Below are 19,052 nucleotides of genomic sequence, written 5' to 3' on the forward strand. Positions count from 1 at the left end.
CTTATTTTAAGCACAATAAGATTGCACCCTTTAAAGCAGACAGGCTTGATTTTTATTTGCTGTAGATGGTTTTAGTTCCATTTTGTGTATTTAGCAGTTAAGAAATGAATACAAGGTCCTCACCCTGAAGTTATATCAGCATTAAAATAGCATTGTTAATTCTCTGGTATATCACCCATCTGAAAAGTCCAATTTTGACATCATTTCCCCTCATGTTTGCTGCACAGGATAACCAGATGGCTCTTGAAATCTTCTGTTTATTTAAAATGCTCAAGGAAGCAGGATCTCTCATATAGTCCATGCATTCCTGTTTAGAATTACGCTGAAGAAGTGGTATGGATGGAATAAGAATTGAAAAAGAAATGTCAGAGCATCATGGAAAATGTGTTTTTCCCTCTTTCTCTCTCTTTTTATAGCAAGGCCTGTGCACACATTTCAATATTTACAGCAAACTGACACATCAAACAGGTTTCTCAGCTCTCACTCTTTCTCTCTGTAACTCCTGAGGGGGAAAAAGAGAGGAAAGAGAGAGAATCTGTTTGAATAGATGGAGGATAGAGACCTCAGGGAAGAATCATAGAATGGCTTAGATTGGAAAGGACCTTAAAGATCATTTTAGTTCCAACTCCCTTATCACGGGCAGGCTTGCCACCCACCATCTGAGATCGCCCAGGATCCCATCCAGCCTGGCCTTGAACACCTCTAGGGATGGGGCATCCACAGCCTCTCTGGGCAGCATATCCTAGGACCTTACCACCCTGTGAGTAAAAAATTTCTTTCTAACATCTAACCTAAATCTCCCCTCTTTTAGTTTAATGCCATTCCCCCTTGTCCCATCACTGTCAGACTGTGTTAAAGGTCAGTCTCGCTCCCTTCCAAGTACTGAAAGACCACAGTGAGGTCTCCCCAGGGCCTTCTCTTCTCCAAGCTAAACAAACCCAATTCCCTCAAGCTTTCTTCAAAGGAGAAGTGCTCCCAGCCCTCCAAACATCTTTGTGGCCCTCCTGCGGACCTGCTCCAACAGCTTTGCATCCTTTTTGTGCTGAGGGCCCCAGGCCTGGATGCAGTACTGCAGATGGGGCCTCACAAGGGCAGAGCAGAAGGGCACAATCAGCTCAATTTCTATTATGATGGGTGTGATGTCCATCAAAACATATTTTCTTGCTTTGACAGGTTGGGAGGGGATTTTCACACCATCTACGTAGGCTTCCTAAGTATGTGCCTGGGCATATTTAAGCAAGAGAGGTGACACCCATCCTTCAGAGATTCATACTTCTCTCTTCACGGACTCTACATGTTTCCTTATATGTGGTGATTAACCTCATGACAGCTGCACCAAGTTATAGGCATTTAGCTGAAGCACCATCTCAAGGATCTTAATCACAACAGAGTCTATTTTCATAGTGAATGGAGAGTCAGGCATCTCCTATGGGTCATAACTGAGCCACAATTTCAAACACCTATCAGAAGAAGTCAGTCAGTCTATGGGACCACGTAGGCAATCTAGCACATGCACCTTCCTATAGCTGATATTCCTAGAGAATGTTTACTGCTAGAAGGATGAATCAGTTTTAGTGTGCAAAATTATGAGGGATATCATCAAACAGGCTTTCAAGACATTTGCTTGCAAACTCTATTTTCTATTCTCTGGGCAGCATATCCTAGGACCTTACCACCCTGTGAGTAAAGTTAAGGATATTGCCATCCTTAACTTGCCTAATAATTTTGTAGTGAAGTACAGCAAGAAGGAGAAGTGGAAAACTCATGTCTAACAGATTTGGAAAATGGATTATCTCTACAGGGTGGAATCTAGTCTATCTGCCTTCAGCAGTAAGACTGCACCTAAACTTGCAAGCATTTAATGATCCAGCTCTTCTTCTGGAAGAAAGCTTTCTGAAGATGATAGAGAAAAAAGATTCTTCCCTGTAAATTAAGTAGATAGTTCAGGTCTAGAGATGTTCCATGGTGTTTACCTTTCCATGAACCTTTTAGGGTAGCCAAGATGCTTTACTGTCACAGGACCATTTCATATTGAGGCAAAAGTACCAAAATGATGCAAACTGCATACTGCTTTTAGAGGCTTCAAACCTATATTAAGCCACTGTTCCTAAAGACATGTAAGATGTGCTGGATGAATTCAGATATTGTCACCCAGTTTGGTTTATTGTCACTGAATTGCTCTCATTTGTCTCTATATACCAAAAAAGAAAAGTGTTTAATCTGAATTAGTGAATGACTGAGAAATACTGTCAGTTTACTTACTCCTGAAACAGCAGAGAAAATTAATTGATTTAGTATGACATGTTAGTCCAAGAAAGTGAAAGATGAGGAAAAGGATTGTAGGAACTGTATGAATGAGAGTAAACATGGAGGGAAAAAAAGAAGAGTGAGGTAAGAAAAAACAGTGACTTCCATACCAGAGTGATCTTTCTCCACTTCCCTATTTCCTTCATTTCCTAATGCAATCCTTATCTTTCTGTTTGGTTCTCCCCTTGCTCTGATGCAGATAGGTTTCTAGAGCTGCTCCATTGCTGATTTGGCTTTTTAAAATACATGTGTGTTGTGACAGAATTGTTTGTTAATTGTCTCCTTGCTTAGTGATGATCCTTAAGCATTGTCAGGGAGTTTTTAAAGGGTCCAGTCCACAAGAATATGCTGCATTTTCAACAATGTCAGTCATCAGTAAGTTATCTCAGATCTGAAAGAACTTATCCCCATCGTTCACTGATGGTGAAAATTTTACTGTCATCATTAGAAGAAACATTTTATTACCTAACTGATGAAATAAAGTCAATTGAGAATGAAGTTAAGTTAAAAAAAAAAAAAGATATTTTTGAGTATATTAATCCAGAAACTCTTTGAAAACTTCAGGTCTGCGGGCATTTTAATGTTTACATGTTTAAATCTGACAATTAAAATAAAGTAAAACCCACTCATTTTAGTATAACTTTTCCTTACTACCGTATCTAAATTTACTTAGAGTTTTCTGTCTTGTTTCTAGGGATTTTTCAGGTGTATATCACTGGAGACAGATATTAGCCAGTAAAAGCATCCCTAGAAAAGAAATGTAATATAAATTGCTAAATACATTCTCTGAGCTACCGCTTCAGTTCTAGCAATGACAGTATTGCCAAGGCTCAAGAAGAAGCAATCTAAAGTAGGAAAATACTTTAACATATGACAAAGTAGAAAATGCGGAGATTTCATTTTATTTTTTTCATGAGAAGAACATCAATTTCAGACAAATCTTTTTTTTTTCCACTAAACATTTTGATTTTTCCAAATTCTGCTATGGAAAAAAAAAAAAAAAAGTTGACTGAAAGTTCTCAATGACTCTGGAAACATCTGTGTTCCTTCATTCCTCTTTGAGCCTGTTGAAGACTTTCCAAATCTTATATGCAGATAACTATGTTAGCCTATGCAGTACCAGATTTAGGGAAGGAGTAACAAAACTGTGACCGTTTCCTCCTGAATTCTAAAATGGTAAATCGTAATAAAGTCATTTGAATTTCTATGAAAAATACAGATTCTGTTGAAGATTCATTGATCTTATTTACAGCAAGGCCATTTGCTGATGCATCTGAACTTTCTAGTGAAAATGATTCTGCAGTTATGTCCTTCAGGATCTCACCTGTGGTACAAATTTAGACTATTTTGAAGCAGGCTTCAGAGACCAAGGAGTTTGTATCAGACTCTTGCCTATTTGAGGCACGCTCCTTGGGGAGCATCCCTAGAAACCAAAGCAACAGCTTGCCTGGAAAGAAGAAGTCCAGAAAACAAGGCTGTCCTTGACATAATTTCTTCATATTGCACACGAATAAGATGACTTTTTTGTTCATGTGTCATTTCATGGTTGTTTGATTTGTCCTTCAGATTTCACGAACTCTTTGACATAGTTCACCAAAGTTAAGCAGTGTGTAAAAACGTGAAAACTATTTCAAACTGCAGCAGTTTTGGTTCTGGTTCAAATCAGAACGTCTGGATTGCTCTGCCTCTGTCAGTCAAAGGAAATTAGCAGTTGTGATTTTTAGGACCTGATGTAGTGGGAGCCAGATAAAATACTGAGGCTAGAACGGCTTTACATGGAGAGCATGTCATAGCACACTGGATGCACAGAATGATTTACCCCAAATATCCCAAACTTAGGCACATGGAAAATACCCAACACACTACCATAGATCAAATAACACCTTTAAGCAGAACCAGGCATTGCTTTTAACCATGTCTTAGAAGGTGGTAGCAGTGGCAACATCTTCCTCTGGTTTTAAAAATCAGGTGGTATCTGGGAGATTTTAAAAAAGGCTGTTCTTGAGATATTGCAACAGTAAGGAATTGCACACTGTGATATTGATCCTTGATGCAAAAGGCTGACTCAGATCCATGGTAAATACCCCCTTGTTTAATTATTGGTGAAGCAGCATTACCAACAGCCTGCATGCAGTAAATCTGGCTGCTCTCTAACAGAAATGGCAGCCAAGTATGTTAGCGTTTTGCCATCTACTGTCCTCAATGAATCTCTCAAGGAAGGAGAAGTCCTGGTGACATATTCATTGCCTCGGGATGGATGCAGACACAATACACAAACAAACGTGTTGCATTTCCTTGTATAAATAACTTCACAGTGTTGCAGAGAAGGAGATCTCCAGGGTCCCTTAGGGCAGACATAGTTCATTTCTTTTCTTATGTTACTCTATGGAAAAAATGGCAAAAATTACAAAAGCTTGATGCTTTTTTTTTTTTTTTTAAAGGGAACATATATCAGCTGTGAGTTTCTGGGAGATAAGTATTTTGTGATGCTCTGAAAATGAGGGCATAGCACGTATGGTCAATTTTTATCGATATGTATTTATCAGTACGTATGCATTTTGCAGCTATCCTGGACAGCAGCCAGCAGAAAATGTTTATGATCGGATTTTATAATAACCTGATTCTCATGAATTTTAATTAGTCCTCAGATATGGCATCCAAGTCTGGTCCAGCCAGCTGGAGAACTTGAGGCTGGATTCTGTAACTTTTATTCATGCAGAGCAGCATTCAGATGTACTTGTCCCAGTGAACTCAACACTGTGTGTTTGGCTGACACAAAGAACTGCGCGGCGGTGTCTGTATATAGTCTGAACGGAAGCAGATAGAAAAATTCAGCCAGTTTTTAATCAGATACTTAGTATGTTTCTTAGCCATGACAAGTTTGAATAATCACTGGTGCCAATTATTTGTTTTGTTTTTGTTTTTATAACCGTGTTGCCCTTCGTTATGCCAAACTTAAGGACGTTTTCGACAACTGGAAGTACTTGACCACATCACCAGTGCCCTCTCATCTTTGCTGACTGATGTGAACACCCAGCAGACCAAAGCACAGGAAACTGGTGGGAATGTGACCGGTCATTTGAATGCTGTGAAGAGCAGATCTGTGGTCTCACAAGCAAAGAGGAGAAGAATAGGTCAGCTCCTGAGAAGGGCTTCTCAGCAGACAGCACTACTGAACCCGGGCTCACTGGCACCTGAGGAAGTCAGCGTGCCAGGCACAGAAGAACAACCTCACCTTTGTGTGGATATTGCTGAGAGGGGAGCAAACCAGGCAGGATTTTCTGCGCATGTTACCTTGGGCTGGGAGCAAACCTGTAGAGACAAAGGTTCCTCAACTTATCCTATATCCCAGTGCCCACCAGCTCTGCCAGGGAAAACCATTGCTTCATCACGTTTAGTGACAAAACAGCTCCACCTTTCTTCTCCATGTGAGGTGCCTGCCAAACTCAGGCCAAGAAAAGAGCCCCACTTGCTATTGGCCCAGATGCTCAAAAAATTGGCAGGTCTAAACTGCAGGCCTCCAGATTCATTTGAAATGGAAGAGGTGAGGTGGATTTTTGTATATTGCTTGCTGGCACTTTCTCCCTACCCGTATTTATTGTATAGGTTTGGATTCTCTTTTTCAGGATGGAAGCTAGAGTAAATGACTTCAAACACCATGCTGCAGCATTATGGGGAAAAACAGTGGGATTTACTCTGCTCATTGGGGTTTTGATTATTTTGAATTGTCATTGTGTTGGGAGACTGTCAAGGAAGCTGGCACTGAAGTTACTAAGGTAGGATTCATTCAACCAGTATGATAGTGTAAGATGCCAATATGTTTTATGCAGCGCCAGGTTGCTGGAGTTTTTTTTTACAGAAGGAAGTTGCAGGAACACTAATACAGATGGTAAGGGTTATTTTTACAGATCCAATCATTAACTAGTTCGTTGGATTGGTGTTTTTTCTATTTCTTTCCCCTGTGCTCATGTTCTGGTGTGCTTTTTCGGAAAGTTTCATCACAAAATTATCCTTGGTTTTATAGCAGTGTTTGAAATATTTTATCACTCTGTAAGCTGAGCATCCTAAAAACAGAATAAATCAGAACAGCAGCTTGTTCTCATATCTGCTGTCAGCAAAGTCCACGGTGCTCAGCTATCTATGTGTTTTAGCAACAGTGGGTTGTCAGCAGGGTTCAACATGAAGTAGCAGAGACCAGGATACTTGCCAGTCCCCTAATTACATCTAGATTTGTGTCAGCAGCAGTTTTTCTCGCCACACTACTGCAGAAAAAGGACTACAGTATGATTACCTCCAATCATACAGACCCCATTAGAACTGACAGGAACATTCTTGCCCATCCATCCACCCAGCCATTCTCTCCAGCCATCCTTCATGATTGAGGAAAAGGAAGTTCTTTTGTAAGAAACACAGAAAGCAGGAGAAATGGGATAGCTGACCACCCTCTGAAAACATAGGGAACTTGGGAGTGAGGAAGGGATGGAGGGACGGAAGGAACAGAAAATAACTGGAGAAGGTGGCCCAGAAGATTCTTCCAGTTTCAAAAACACTGGAACAGATGAAGTTAAGGCAGTGGCATTCTTCTTGAAGAAAGAATGTTTATCTTTTCAAATCTTTACAAAGATATTTTTCCATGAAAGTTTCGGTGCAGCCTTTGTATTGGCAGAGCTGACTCCAGAGTTGGTATTTGGGCCTGACTTTCACCCTCGGTGGGAGAGAGAGTGTCTTTTAAAGATCTCTGGCACAGCAAATTTATAGTCCCAAAGCAGCCCGTATGTCTTTGCAAAGCACTCAGCATGCTGGACTTGCAGCTCTGTGACTAGAGGTTTATATAGAAAGGAGGACACTGGCAGAGCAGTGAATGCACTAACAGCAAACTCCTCAGTTTGATGTCCTCAGACAATTATAGGAAAGCAGTATGTTCAAATTAGGTGGTGTGTACCCTGTTTAACTTCTGGGTATTCTCTACCACATCATTATATTAAGGCTGTAAGAGCAGTGTACTGGCTGAAAGGATTAGGGCCACCTACACTGTTAGTCTGACAGTGGCCATTACCATATGTCTGGAAGAGAGGAAAAGAAACAGTTATGTAGAGAGCGACCCTTCTCTTCCTGGCCTTTGACAAGATGGATTTAGAGATCTCTGAAGCTGCAGACTGCATCTAAAATACGCCTGGCCTGCATGTGCATGCATTACTTGCATGTAATGGGTCCCCTTTTCTAGTCAGACTTTCCTTGAAGGAAGATTACGCAGTATCATGTTGCAGTGTTCCTACTGATACCAAGAAAAAGACAAACAAGTTTTCATTCTTAAGAGGAAAAAATTTTTCTGACCTTACATACACTATTTGGCAGGAATTTGCCTCCATATGGCTGTATTTCTTTGGGCTTCTACTAAGTCACAGTTTTTTTTTTCAGGGATGTTTCTCTGAGGCTGTTCAAACAAGATTGTTAATGTACTTTCAGGTTGGAATCATTTATCTATTGATAACCTGAGGAACTCTTGGAAGGCTTCACAGACTATGTCAAGAGCAAATATTTCTAAAAAAGAAACAACCCAAAAATGAACCAGCTGAAAGATTTAATGTTTTCACTTTGAAACATCTAGTTTTTTGGGTTTTTTATTCCAGCTCCTTTCCCCCCATCCTCACTAATCATTACTATCAATATGAATTTTTCCTCTTCCTTTCCAGATTCAGAGCTTTGAGGATGAAATTCCATGTGGAAATACTCCTGACACCACCTCAAGTGAGTGTTAAGATACTGACATTTTGCCAGATTTTTTTTTTAAAGCAGTGTTCCCACGTAGTTTCTTCTAAAGCTTCTCCTAATATGTTTTCCCTCTCTGCTGCCATCGCTTCTGGCACTGGGATGTGTTATTCTAGACATAACAGTCTAGCATGGCCAATCTAGACTTGATGAATCACAGGCATGTAGAATGTATTCACCTTGTCAGGGAGACACAGCGAGTGCACTTGAAGAAAGTACCTCACATGCAAAGCTTGAGGCTCTGAGGCATCCATATGATATTTTAAGCAGACCTCCCTTGCTCTTACAGGTGACACAAAAGCTTCACTCCCACTCAGGGATTCATTTGCCAGATCCAAATGACCCCTTACCTGCCAATTCCCAGATCTAGGATCAAACATGAAGTTGGAGGTTGGAGCAGCTCTGCAAACACTCTATATGCAACTCAACCAGGACTACATAACCATGACATTCTGGTGGCAGCATGGCCTCTGCTCCATCATCTGTCTCCTACACCACATATGCTGTCATCAAGTGAGCAGGCATAGCATTGAATTGTGTTAGAAAATAATTGTTTGAGGATTGTGTGAAAGGATTAAGCATGAAGCTGTTAGACCAGATGTTGCGCTGTCATTTGAGGCTATCTGAGCTTGGATCCTGGGAAGTATTTGCTGGCAGGGGTGGTGGTACTGGAGAAGATGGCTGTTCAGTCTCCAGAATATGGAGTGTTTGGCATTGCTCTCTAGAAAACCTTGCTAAATCGATGCTCAGAGTAGGACTGATGGGCACTTTTTTCTTTTTTTTTTTTTTAAGGGACAGAAATTTTGTATGAAGGGACTAATAAGTACTGTGAATGAAGCAGCAAAGGAAAAAAGTGGAAGTTTGATGAGTCCTTGACTTTTGAGGGCTAAATTAGATCAATTTTGTGGAGCAGGCACAAATAATTAAGCTACTCGTGTGCATAAATACATATCTAAAAAAAAAAAAATCAGCTATCTATTGGTGCTGATCATTTAATTATGTCACTGATGGGAGCAACAGTTGGATGTACAGGAGTGAAGTCATGAGCCTTTTGAAGGCAGTGACCAAAGTCCCACTGACTTCAGTTAAGCCAGTAATTTCATCAGTGTGTGTAGAGTTTTCTTGGTAAAAGCTGGAGTTGAGTAACTGTAATAGAGTACATAAGGAATTCCTTGGATCTGGAGGGTTTCTTTTTGTGTTCAAGTTCTGTTTTGGGGCTAGTTTTTTGTGTTTTTTTCTTCTGGGTGTGTGTGTTTATATTTATTTTGTAATAGATGGTGTACCTATGGCAGCCAATTCCTCTTGCCACATCTTCTGGTAGGGTTGTATTTTTTCATTCTGTAACTGCTTGTCTCCAGTGATACCTGGGGCCTCATGTCATCCTTGATGCTGTGCAGGCTGTGTAATTTGTCACCTGAGTTACATTAAGTCGCTTTGATTTTGCTTTCTGATGAATGTCTTGATCTTTATAAACAAAGATGAGCCTCATACCAATAGTCTTGCTCGTAGCAGTATCTGTGCAAAGAATAGCAATTCCCCAGGACTTGCACAGTCAAAACCACCATTTGGACACACGTTCAGTGAGAAATGAACAAACTTTGCCCAGCTATAAAATGTGGCTACACGATTTAATGATAGAGGCATTAGTTAAAGGCGTTTGAAGATTATGTGAGTGTACTGATCATCTGTATACCCTGAATAGTCTTTTAAGACAGGAATAAGCATGTATGAGGGCTGTTCTAGAAATAATGCCTCTTATTTCACTGTATTGGCACATGATGTCTGTAGTGGATGTTGCTGGAATGGCAGCAGGGGGTGAAACTTCCAACAAAATCCCAATACGTGTTGTTGCCATGTGACAGATGGCAGCAGAGGGGCAGTATGGCAGAATGGTGCCCAACATGGAAATGTGGATGCAGCAAAGATGTGTCATTGAACTCCTCCATGCAGAAGGTTGTCACCCATTGGCAGTCATCAACGCTTGCTGAGTGTTTATGGGGACCAAACAGTGGATGTGAGCTCAGTGAGGCAGTGGGTGGTGTGTTTCAGCAGTGGTGACAGTGACCGTGGATCTTCTTGGTTGAAGATTGTTACAAGCACAGCATGCAGTCTGTTCATGGCTGGAGAAAATGTATAGCTAATGGTGGGGACTGTATTGAAAAAGAACATTTTGTAGCTGAGAATGTGCTCTATCAAATGGTGTTATTGTGCTCTTTGTATCTGTTGTTGTAGCGTCCATGGAAATAAATAGAGGCATTACTTTTGGAGCATTTGCTAAAAATTTCATAACAGAGAAAGCAGAAGGCAATTATTTGTTTTTAATTCTGATACGATTCCTATCCAATTGAGTGATCAGTTTATAATACAATTGAACTGCACTTAAGATTTATGCCTTCTCAGCAACATGCTTTAGAGTTTAGAGGAGAGAAATCTCTCCTTCTTTCTTTCTCTGCACTTTTAGAGTTGTTGATGCTTGGCCTAAATTTAAAGTCTCTTTTATGGGCTTTATTCGTGTTCTCTCTCTTTTTCCCACTGCTGCTAAATGACGTGCCCCTCCGTACCCATGGGACTCTTGTTACTACTTCAATTTGCTTTGTATCATGGAAGCAGTCAAAACTCAGCGATTATGAATGCAATGTTGTTAGCAGTGAATAACACAAGCTCTTACAAGGATTCCTATCAAATTGGCAGAATTTGTCTCAGACCCATAAGCAGGGACCTTCGAAATAGGAGCTAGTGGGAAACGTGGTCCAGGTTCCATCAGGAGCCTACGCAGGGAAAACCTAAGCTCCCAGGAGAACATGCCTGAAATTAGATTTAGACTGCAAATCGTTTGGGATACAGGCTGCCTGTTTTTCAAGGCTCGTGCAGTGCTTGATAGCATTAAGGACCCACTCTCATTTGTTTGCGGGCTCTGTGAGAAGGGGTATGAGAGCGATGATGAATGTGCTGGAGCCTGGCATGACCCTGCTGAAATGGGATCTTACCTGAGCGGAGAAGCATGAGGTGCCCACCGTGAGAAGAAATAGAGATAGATAGGAACAGACTGCTTTGCCTAGATGGAGCATATTAGAGACGGGTGACTTATGGAAGTGCTTGTCCCTGTGGTATTGTCCCTTGGCTCTGTAGCCTGGCCTCAATTTTAGTCCAATTGCTTAATTTTCTACACTCCCCATGAAAGCCAATTCCCTGGCTGCTGTGTGTCTTCTTTATATTTCCCCATAATGTAGATTCTGGCTGTTTAACTGCAGTAGGCTTTATGATAAGGCTTTTTTTCCCTCTCTCTTGGCAGAACGCTGAGACTTAATTTTAAAAGACGCTGAAACCCCCAAACATCCCCGAATGACTTACAGGGAAAGCAGAGTGTTTTCTAGCTCTGTTTTAAAAAATATTACAATCTTTTTTATTAGGCAATTTTATCATTGTTATAAATAAGTAATTGTACTGGGAAGAAGGGATAATCCTTATTTAATTAAATTCATCTATACTCCCAGGTTGGCAGCAACCAGACATATGTGAGACTAATACCCACAGCCTGCCTGTATGCATGTGCAATTAAAAATTCACTCTACAGTAGCACTGGCAGTTTAGTGTTGCTTTTGGCATTTACAAATTCTTTTATTTTGTGACTTTTTTTTTACCATACACATATGCTGGAGCAGATGTTGCTTATTTGTTGTTTATTCAAATCTGTAGGCTCTGGCAGCTAACTCCATTGTTCTGTAATGAAGCTTTATTCACTGTCCTGTATTAGGACCCAGCAAATGCATGACAGGCAGAGTTAGCTCTCAGCAGGAACTACAGTTATTGTCCTTACTTATTGGCTGTTTATATTCTAAAGCTCACAGTTGAGAAAGCTGGCTGGGCAGGGTTAGGGGCTGGGGGTGCTGTGTGCAGAGGAAAATGACTTGACTCCACTCACTGTATCTTTGCCCTGATGAGGTGCAGGCTTGCATGTAAACTCATCTGTTGCAGGGATTTCATATTCAGCACTTGAAAAATAGAGCTGTTCTCCCCCTCTGCCCCCTCTTCTGCCTTGTTCCACCCCCACCCCTGCTGCTCCTTCCTTTTTCAATTAGCCTTTGTAAAGCGCTGGGTTTAACTAAAGGATGTTTCAGCGTTGTTCATCCCCTTAACTCAGCACGTGCCTGAAAATTCATTAGCAGCCACATCTATTAGGGAGTCGGTGTTACTTGGGTGCACCTTATAGACTCCCTTTCTCTCTCTCTTCTTCTTTGCTTCCCTCTACCTCAACAGGGCAGAGACGTACCCGAGAAGCAGGAATTCCTGCATGGCTCTGACCCGGGCATCGAGTGCCAGCAGAAAGGAATTAGCCTGCTGGAAAAGCCCGTGGTAGCCCAGGAGGCAATCAATCAGGAAAGTAACCACCTCCATCTGGCTCCCTGTGACATGGTAGCTCGCTACCGAAGCATTTGTGATTCATCTTGTCCCAATGAGTGGTGCCAGGGATCCCGTACACCCATTTTTTTGCAGCAGCTGGGAACGTTCTAGCTTCCTTGCATGCTGAGCTAAAGCGTTAGCTCCTGTGACTTATCAAGTGGCAATTCTTTCAATTATCACACCTTCACTCCTCCCACTCACAGGCTTCTCTTATGGTTTGGCACCATGGGAATATTCACAGAATGCAATTGGCATTTCTTTTAATTGACTGAGTGCCAAGAATGTGAATCCTCTTTGTTATCTATTATCCATTGTAATGTCTGCCTGCAACTGAAGTAGCAACCTCTTCAAAAGGGCAGGAGGAAAAGGCACATATATTTCCTATGCTTCCGAGACTATAGGATTTTTCCAGGTGCCTTTATCTTCAGTGTAAGGAAGAGTTATTTAGTATTTCTTATTTACTGTACTACCTGCATCACAGTGCTTTTCTTTGCTTACTGCACAGTGATTTTTAGTTTTAAAAACAGAATAAATAAAAGGGAAATACAAAGATAGAGCCAAAGAGGACACTTGCTAAAGTGGCAATCAAAATCTGGAACTTAAAAATGTCCTATAATTACTCTTCTGTTGGTACTGCCTGATATTTATGTTAAGCTTTGCAATTGGTTAATGATCACATACGGTCTCCTGTTATGAGGTCTCCCTTCAGAAAACATGATGAGTAAGATCCTTAATAAACATCTATATGTTCTTGAGGCAGTTCATTTGAGTTAGCATCGTGCAGTTAACTTCACAGTAAAAAAAATCTCCACTCCAAAAAAAAAAAAAAAGATCCAGGAAGACACTAAAAAGAACACTCATGGAGTTCCACATTCTTTGCAAAAAAAAGACAAGTTTTGCTATGTTATTAGTTATTATTAGTGGAAGTTGCTCTTGGATGCTTTTCTTTTTGGTCTTATTGCTTGGTAGGATGTGACCCTTTGCACAGAACTGCCATTTCTGATATGGAGGAAATAGCACATCTTTCTTGGGGCGTGGAGAGAAGCCTCGAGGGAAAGTTCCGTGGTCCCAGAAATAAGCAAAAACTGCTAGAAAGCAGAGACTGAGAGAAAAGAGCAACACTGAAAAGCAAAGTTGTGAAATGATGGAGACCCAGGAGGTGGTGATGCCACAGTCACCAGGGCAGAAAATAGGCAGCAAATAGAGGAAATCTGGCACACTTCTGAGATGGTCTCTGGGAGGCTGAGCCACCTGCCAGTGGTGTCAAGAGGCTCTGGCTGCAGTCCTCAGGTAGAGACAGCCATCTCAGGGCCTCCGGGGCTTGTTTGATTTTCAGTGAGTACATTCCTAAAAGTCACTGCACATTCGTAACATTTTGCTGCGCGTATGTGTCATATTTTAGGTCCTGCAGACTGATTCATCCTAGTGGGAAAGGATATGCATACACTGCTTGCTTAAGGCAGATGGCCCAATGAAAGTTATAAAAACCTGTTGCTGTTTAAATCTTAGATGGGGGGAAATACAAAATACTTTACGTATTCGAGAGGACAGTTTGAGTGGTCAGTTTAGATTAACAACCATAGCCTTTTAAATAAGAAAACTTCTGAAATGAAATCTAGCTGTGCAAAAGTTGTATTGAGGTCTTGAAATGAGGCCTTTTCTAATATTTTTTTCCTCTGCCTTTCCTACCTACACTCTCAACAGAGCACAGCAGGACCAGAGCCTTGCCTGACCCTCCATGACGCTGTGCTAATGGCACCAGTTGAAAGATTGGCCATTTGAACCTTAAACCTCCTTCCAAAATTGATCCAACTTCACATCCTACTTCAGGGCAGATTTGTGAGAGCATAGATACCTTCTTCTGATGCTCCCATATTGCTTTGCCATGGCTGTTAAGGGAGAGGGCTGGTTCCTGCCATTGTCAGTGACACCTTTGAGAAGGGGGCTTTGCTGTTTATCCTGGTCATATTTTATACTGCAGAGAACTCAGATTTCTTTCCACATGTTATTCTTACTCCATGGATCTTCTACGTACTTGTTATCTGCTTGCCCATACTGAGAATTTCTCCTTGGAAAATGTCACTGACTAAAAGAGACAGTCTCACTAAGCTTGACATTCTTAGGCCTCCTGAACACAGTTCAGTGGGTATCACCATGGAAATAGAGCTGCTATAATTGATCTCTACAAAGCAACACCAAAAGCCAGACACGTATTCTGACCTCCTGATTGCTTTGTCTGCTGCTGACCAGGCAGAATTTGCAGGACCCTTGCAAGACCAAAGAGGCTTTCCACTCATTTTTCTCAAAGGTCTCTGTAAGTTTTGCCAGAAGCCATTCTTCCTTTTGTGAAGCTCTTTCAGTTGCATAGAGCCCTACGAGGCTCACTGCAATCACTTATTTTTTATTCATTATCTTTGTGCAGCTGCTACTGGGAGAAGTTGTGATGTAACATGATCTACAGTGTAGGCTGATGACATTCAGCTCTACCTCTCATTTTCATCAGAAGCAGACACAACCATCACCCGTCTCTCCCGACATTTGGCAGCGGCATGAATCTGAATTAATGACAGTTGGCTGAAGCTCAGCTGAAATAAGATGGAAGTGATACTGACTCTCAAGGAAAAGTAGGAGGAGGACCTGGCAAAGTTTGAAGCTGTTTCATCAGCTGACGGAAGATAAAAGACCATTGTCAAAGTGACTGCAATTTCAGGTTTTGACTAGATTCATCACTACGCCTAACCTCCCAGTCTGCAGAAACATCATCTTTCACAGATAACTGCCTACAGTGTTCTCTCTTTTCCCGTCAAATTCAGCTCCTAGATTACTCATTTATAGGTTTTTTTTTTTTCCATTTCTAGGGCAGTGTGTTCTTGTGTAGGACAAGCAGGAAGCGATCAGAAGCTGTGAGTGGAAGGCAAGGCAGACGCCTTGCTCCAAGCATGGCAGCTTGCAGGGGTGTGTCTGCTGCTCTCAGTGACAGCATGTGAGATTCATGGTGCCATGCTGTATTACCAGACCTGATGGGACCTTTGCCCCCATCTACTTTAAACACTTTTAAGGGAGTTTCCATGGACCAAATTGTCTGGGAATGTTCTTAGGAAGGGCAAAGTTGGAGGTTTCAGAACTGCTGCCACCAAAGTACTCACACATCAGTTCTGACCTCCTCTGGAGAAGCAGAGGATGCTTCACTAATACAAGGAAGGAAGGTATATCCTTTTCAGTGATGCAGAAGGTAGGGAACACACTACTTCCCTTGCCTGTGTTCATCTTCAATTTAGGTAGGAAAGAAGAGAAGTGAACATTTAAAAAAAAAAAAAAAAAGTTTTATTTTTCTTTAATGAGCAGCTTAGTAGAGTATTATAATCTAATTCAGTTCTTTTACAAAGCTTCTTTCTACAGAACCTGTAACACAAGAGAGTGGAAGAGAGAGCCAGCCAACCCACCCACCAGCCCCAGGCGCTTCACAATGGAGTATATTCATACCTGCTGTCGCAGTGCTGACTGTAGGGCACAGCAGATGTACTGAAGCTAGTTTTAAATCAGTAAATATGTCCACTGGCATTATAGCCTGCTAGTATGCAGGTTGGATATCAAGGGTTGTCTAGCCACAGCATCAGGGAACCAAGTTTGCCCTCTCACCCAACTTCTCCAGCGTGTTTTGCAGCCTGGGCAGAGCTCCAGGCTGCTGTGCTTTGCCTGCTGGCTGTGCTGTGCCACGAGACTGATAGACACAACCATCTATACACTGAATCTTAAGCCAAAAACTTGGCTGAACCTGGTGCAAAACTGCTTTTTCTTCAGGTGTTTTGAGGGAGAGGGATTGAAAATGAATGCACTAATGGTAGATGGCGGTGTTGCCACGTAGATGTTTATGCCATGGCAGTTTGTGCCATTAATGCTTCCTGACCTCATTCCCTCAGGTGCTTGTGGTTGATATTTGGAGAACATATAGGCCAACATCCTCCGGGGGGAGCTGGGGACCCTGGGCGAGGAGCTGGAGCCTGCATAGGAGGATGTGAAGCACCATGTGTGCACTCGGTCACAAGGTGCGAGAGCTCCCCTGGGGCTATGCACATGCCTCCTGCTAATGATGGCCCTGATGCACAGACCCAATGGTTAACAGCATAAAGAACTGAAGGCTGCACGTGGAGATGAAGCAGAATATCTGTGGCTTTCGCTTGCCAAGTGAGCCCTCTGCTTTACATCTCCCCAGACCAAGTCCAAGCACCTTGGGCGTCGCATCATGCATTCTTGTTCCACGTGAGTTCCTTGCAGACAGTGGGGGCCGTAAGACTTTCCCCTATACCTAAATACATCAGTATTACCCAAAATAATGGGGAGAAGGATACTGCAGATGGGTTGAGAAATGAGGTAACAGGGTTTTGACAAGCATAAGTCAATTCCTTAGAGGAAGCCAGATTCTGTTGACCTTGTAGGCTCTACTGGACATATAGACCCATCATTTGTGCTGTTTGTGCAACACTTATGGTTATAACGTGGCATAGGTAATAACATCCAGGGCTCTTTTTATATTTTCACTTTGTCACTCTCTTGGGTCTTTGGCATGGAAACCCCCTTCAATTCATAGGGAGCAAGGGATAGACACATTTCTGAGCTTTGTTCATTTTTGAATAAAAATAGATGCTTTTGCTGCATCTAATGCATTTTGGGTTGTATTATTTGCTTTCATATAATATGATTATTCTAATAAGATGATTCATCTAGTTACTGGTATTATGTTATTGAAAAACAAAATCTGCAAAAAGACGTCGCTAAAAGCTCTGTTTTTTTTGTTGGCCTTTGGAAACAGAATTTGTGGTTTATGTGCTGCTGCCATCTGGTGATTATTCTCCTGAATCAGATCTTTCTTAACTCAGTTCACTTGCTCATCCATTGTGCAATGTGGAAAGTGAATTGGTGTTATAGAAGTTGTACAGGAGTACTGAAAAAGGGACTAAGTATAGAACTTTTATTTTGCATTTCAGTAGAACTAAGTAAAATGCTTATTTTCATAGTCAACAGTCAATAATCAGTGCAGTTGTCTATCCTGGAGCTACTTCCAAGAGTAGGGAAAGACAGCATGGTTTTATTGCATACACGGGAACTGGTATGAATAGCAACATTTATTTAACTAAAATGCTGAAAAATGTACAAAATAATTTCTTCTGGTGCAACAAGGTCCAGTGAGCTTCAGAAAGATCTTTGCTGGAAAAGCTTTGCTGGAAAATGTTACCAAAAAGAGTTCTTTGTGCCTTTTGAGAAATTTTTATTTCCAGTGGAGTTTTATCAGATCTTAGCGGCCATATAATGGAGCCTAATACTTAAAATCAGTGGTGTCTCTCCTGTCTGGGTAGCAGGAGAGGGGAGTAAGCTACTGCAGTTCTCTCATGGCAAGACCAGACCACCTGTAACTGTGCCTTGCAGCTGACATTTCCTCTAGCACACAGTCAGCTCTTACTACAGTGTCCTTTTCTGAGATGCAATAGGGCAGTGCAGGAGGGGTATTGTGTCTAAATGGGAAGGATGCTACTAGTTACCCAAAACAACCTCATTTCTATTTTGGAAGCACATTCATGTATTTTCAAAAATACATTTTTGAAACTCTTTTTTTTTTTTTTTAAGTGTGTTTTGGAGAATCAAAACCATCGTATCTCTCACTTGCTCTCACTAGAGCTGTAGTGCTGAGCAGCTTTGTTGAACAGCTTTAGTATTTGATGTCTGTGTTCTAGAAGCAAAACACAGAATGGTTAGGATGTAAGAAAACGTCTATTCAGTTTTAGCACTTCTATGGACACAGTGTAACCTTCATTCAATCTATTTCTTACTGCACTGGTTCTTCCATTCAAGCTGTTGTTGATTTCAACTATTGCTGAACCCAAGTGTTGTTCAAGCCCCAACCAGTGAGGTATTTATGTATGCACTAAACTTTGGGCATGGGAACATTACACATAGTCTTAAGCCTGAATCTAGTTTTCTTGCTGAATTTAGCACAAGTATTTAAGCTGTAATGATGCCAGTGCCTTGAGAGTTCTCTGTGAGATTTCAAAGTGCTTTTGCTTATATAGCTTAGTGAAAAAGTCTGACTAAGCCCTGCAGACTTCTTTTTCCTTCACCAAATACCTGACTACCCTATACCTCTTCTGTGTTCTTTAGTCCCATGTACAAATAGCTCTAGAAATGCTTAACCACATCAAGGTCCAGCAATATTTAAATGACTACAAGAACTTGAACAGCATGGCTAGGCTGCAGTTGGCCATCCTGCTTTTACCTATGACAGGAAGAGAAGCCCAAATTTTAATATGTATATTAAAATAATTTGAATGAAAGAGCATTTCAAATTCAAATCAGCATAAATGCTCTTTCATTCAAAGTTATTGTGCCTGTAATTCCCTAAGTAATCAAATGAGGTCGGAGACAAACACAGGAGGGCGCTGACCGACATCAATTTGATTCAGTAGACATGCAAAAAATATGGATTATTTACAGTCAGTGCAGAAGTTCTCATGGCGTCTTTTCGTGTTGTGAGTATTCTCCTGGATGGAAACAAAAAAAGAGGTTGTGTTGTTTGTAGCCAA

The 19,052-nt window shown here is 41.3% G+C and overlaps 1 protein-coding gene across 4 annotated transcripts in view; it reads left to right on the forward strand.

The window, feature by feature from the left end:
* The window catches only part of ITPRID1 (ITPR interacting domain containing 1), a 48,912-nt gene that overhangs the window by 15,905 nt on the left and 13,955 nt on the right, over nt 1-19,052 (forward strand). For all 4 annotated transcript variants that reach the window (XM_090142251.1, XM_090142252.1, XM_090142250.1 and 1 more), the window contains 2 exons: nt 5,268-5,851; nt 8,001-8,055. In XM_090142251.1, the coding sequence (XP_089998377.1) occupies nt 5,268-5,851; nt 8,001-8,055 (639 nt within the window). The remainder of the gene's footprint in view (nt 1-5,267; nt 5,852-8,000; nt 8,056-19,052) is intronic.

Source organism: Phasianus colchicus, chromosome 6, assembly GCF_987193195.1.
Source record: "Phasianus colchicus chromosome 6, bPhaCol1.hap1.1, whole genome shotgun sequence".
NCBI classification, from domain to species: domain Eukaryota; kingdom Metazoa; phylum Chordata; class Aves; order Galliformes; family Phasianidae; genus Phasianus; species Phasianus colchicus.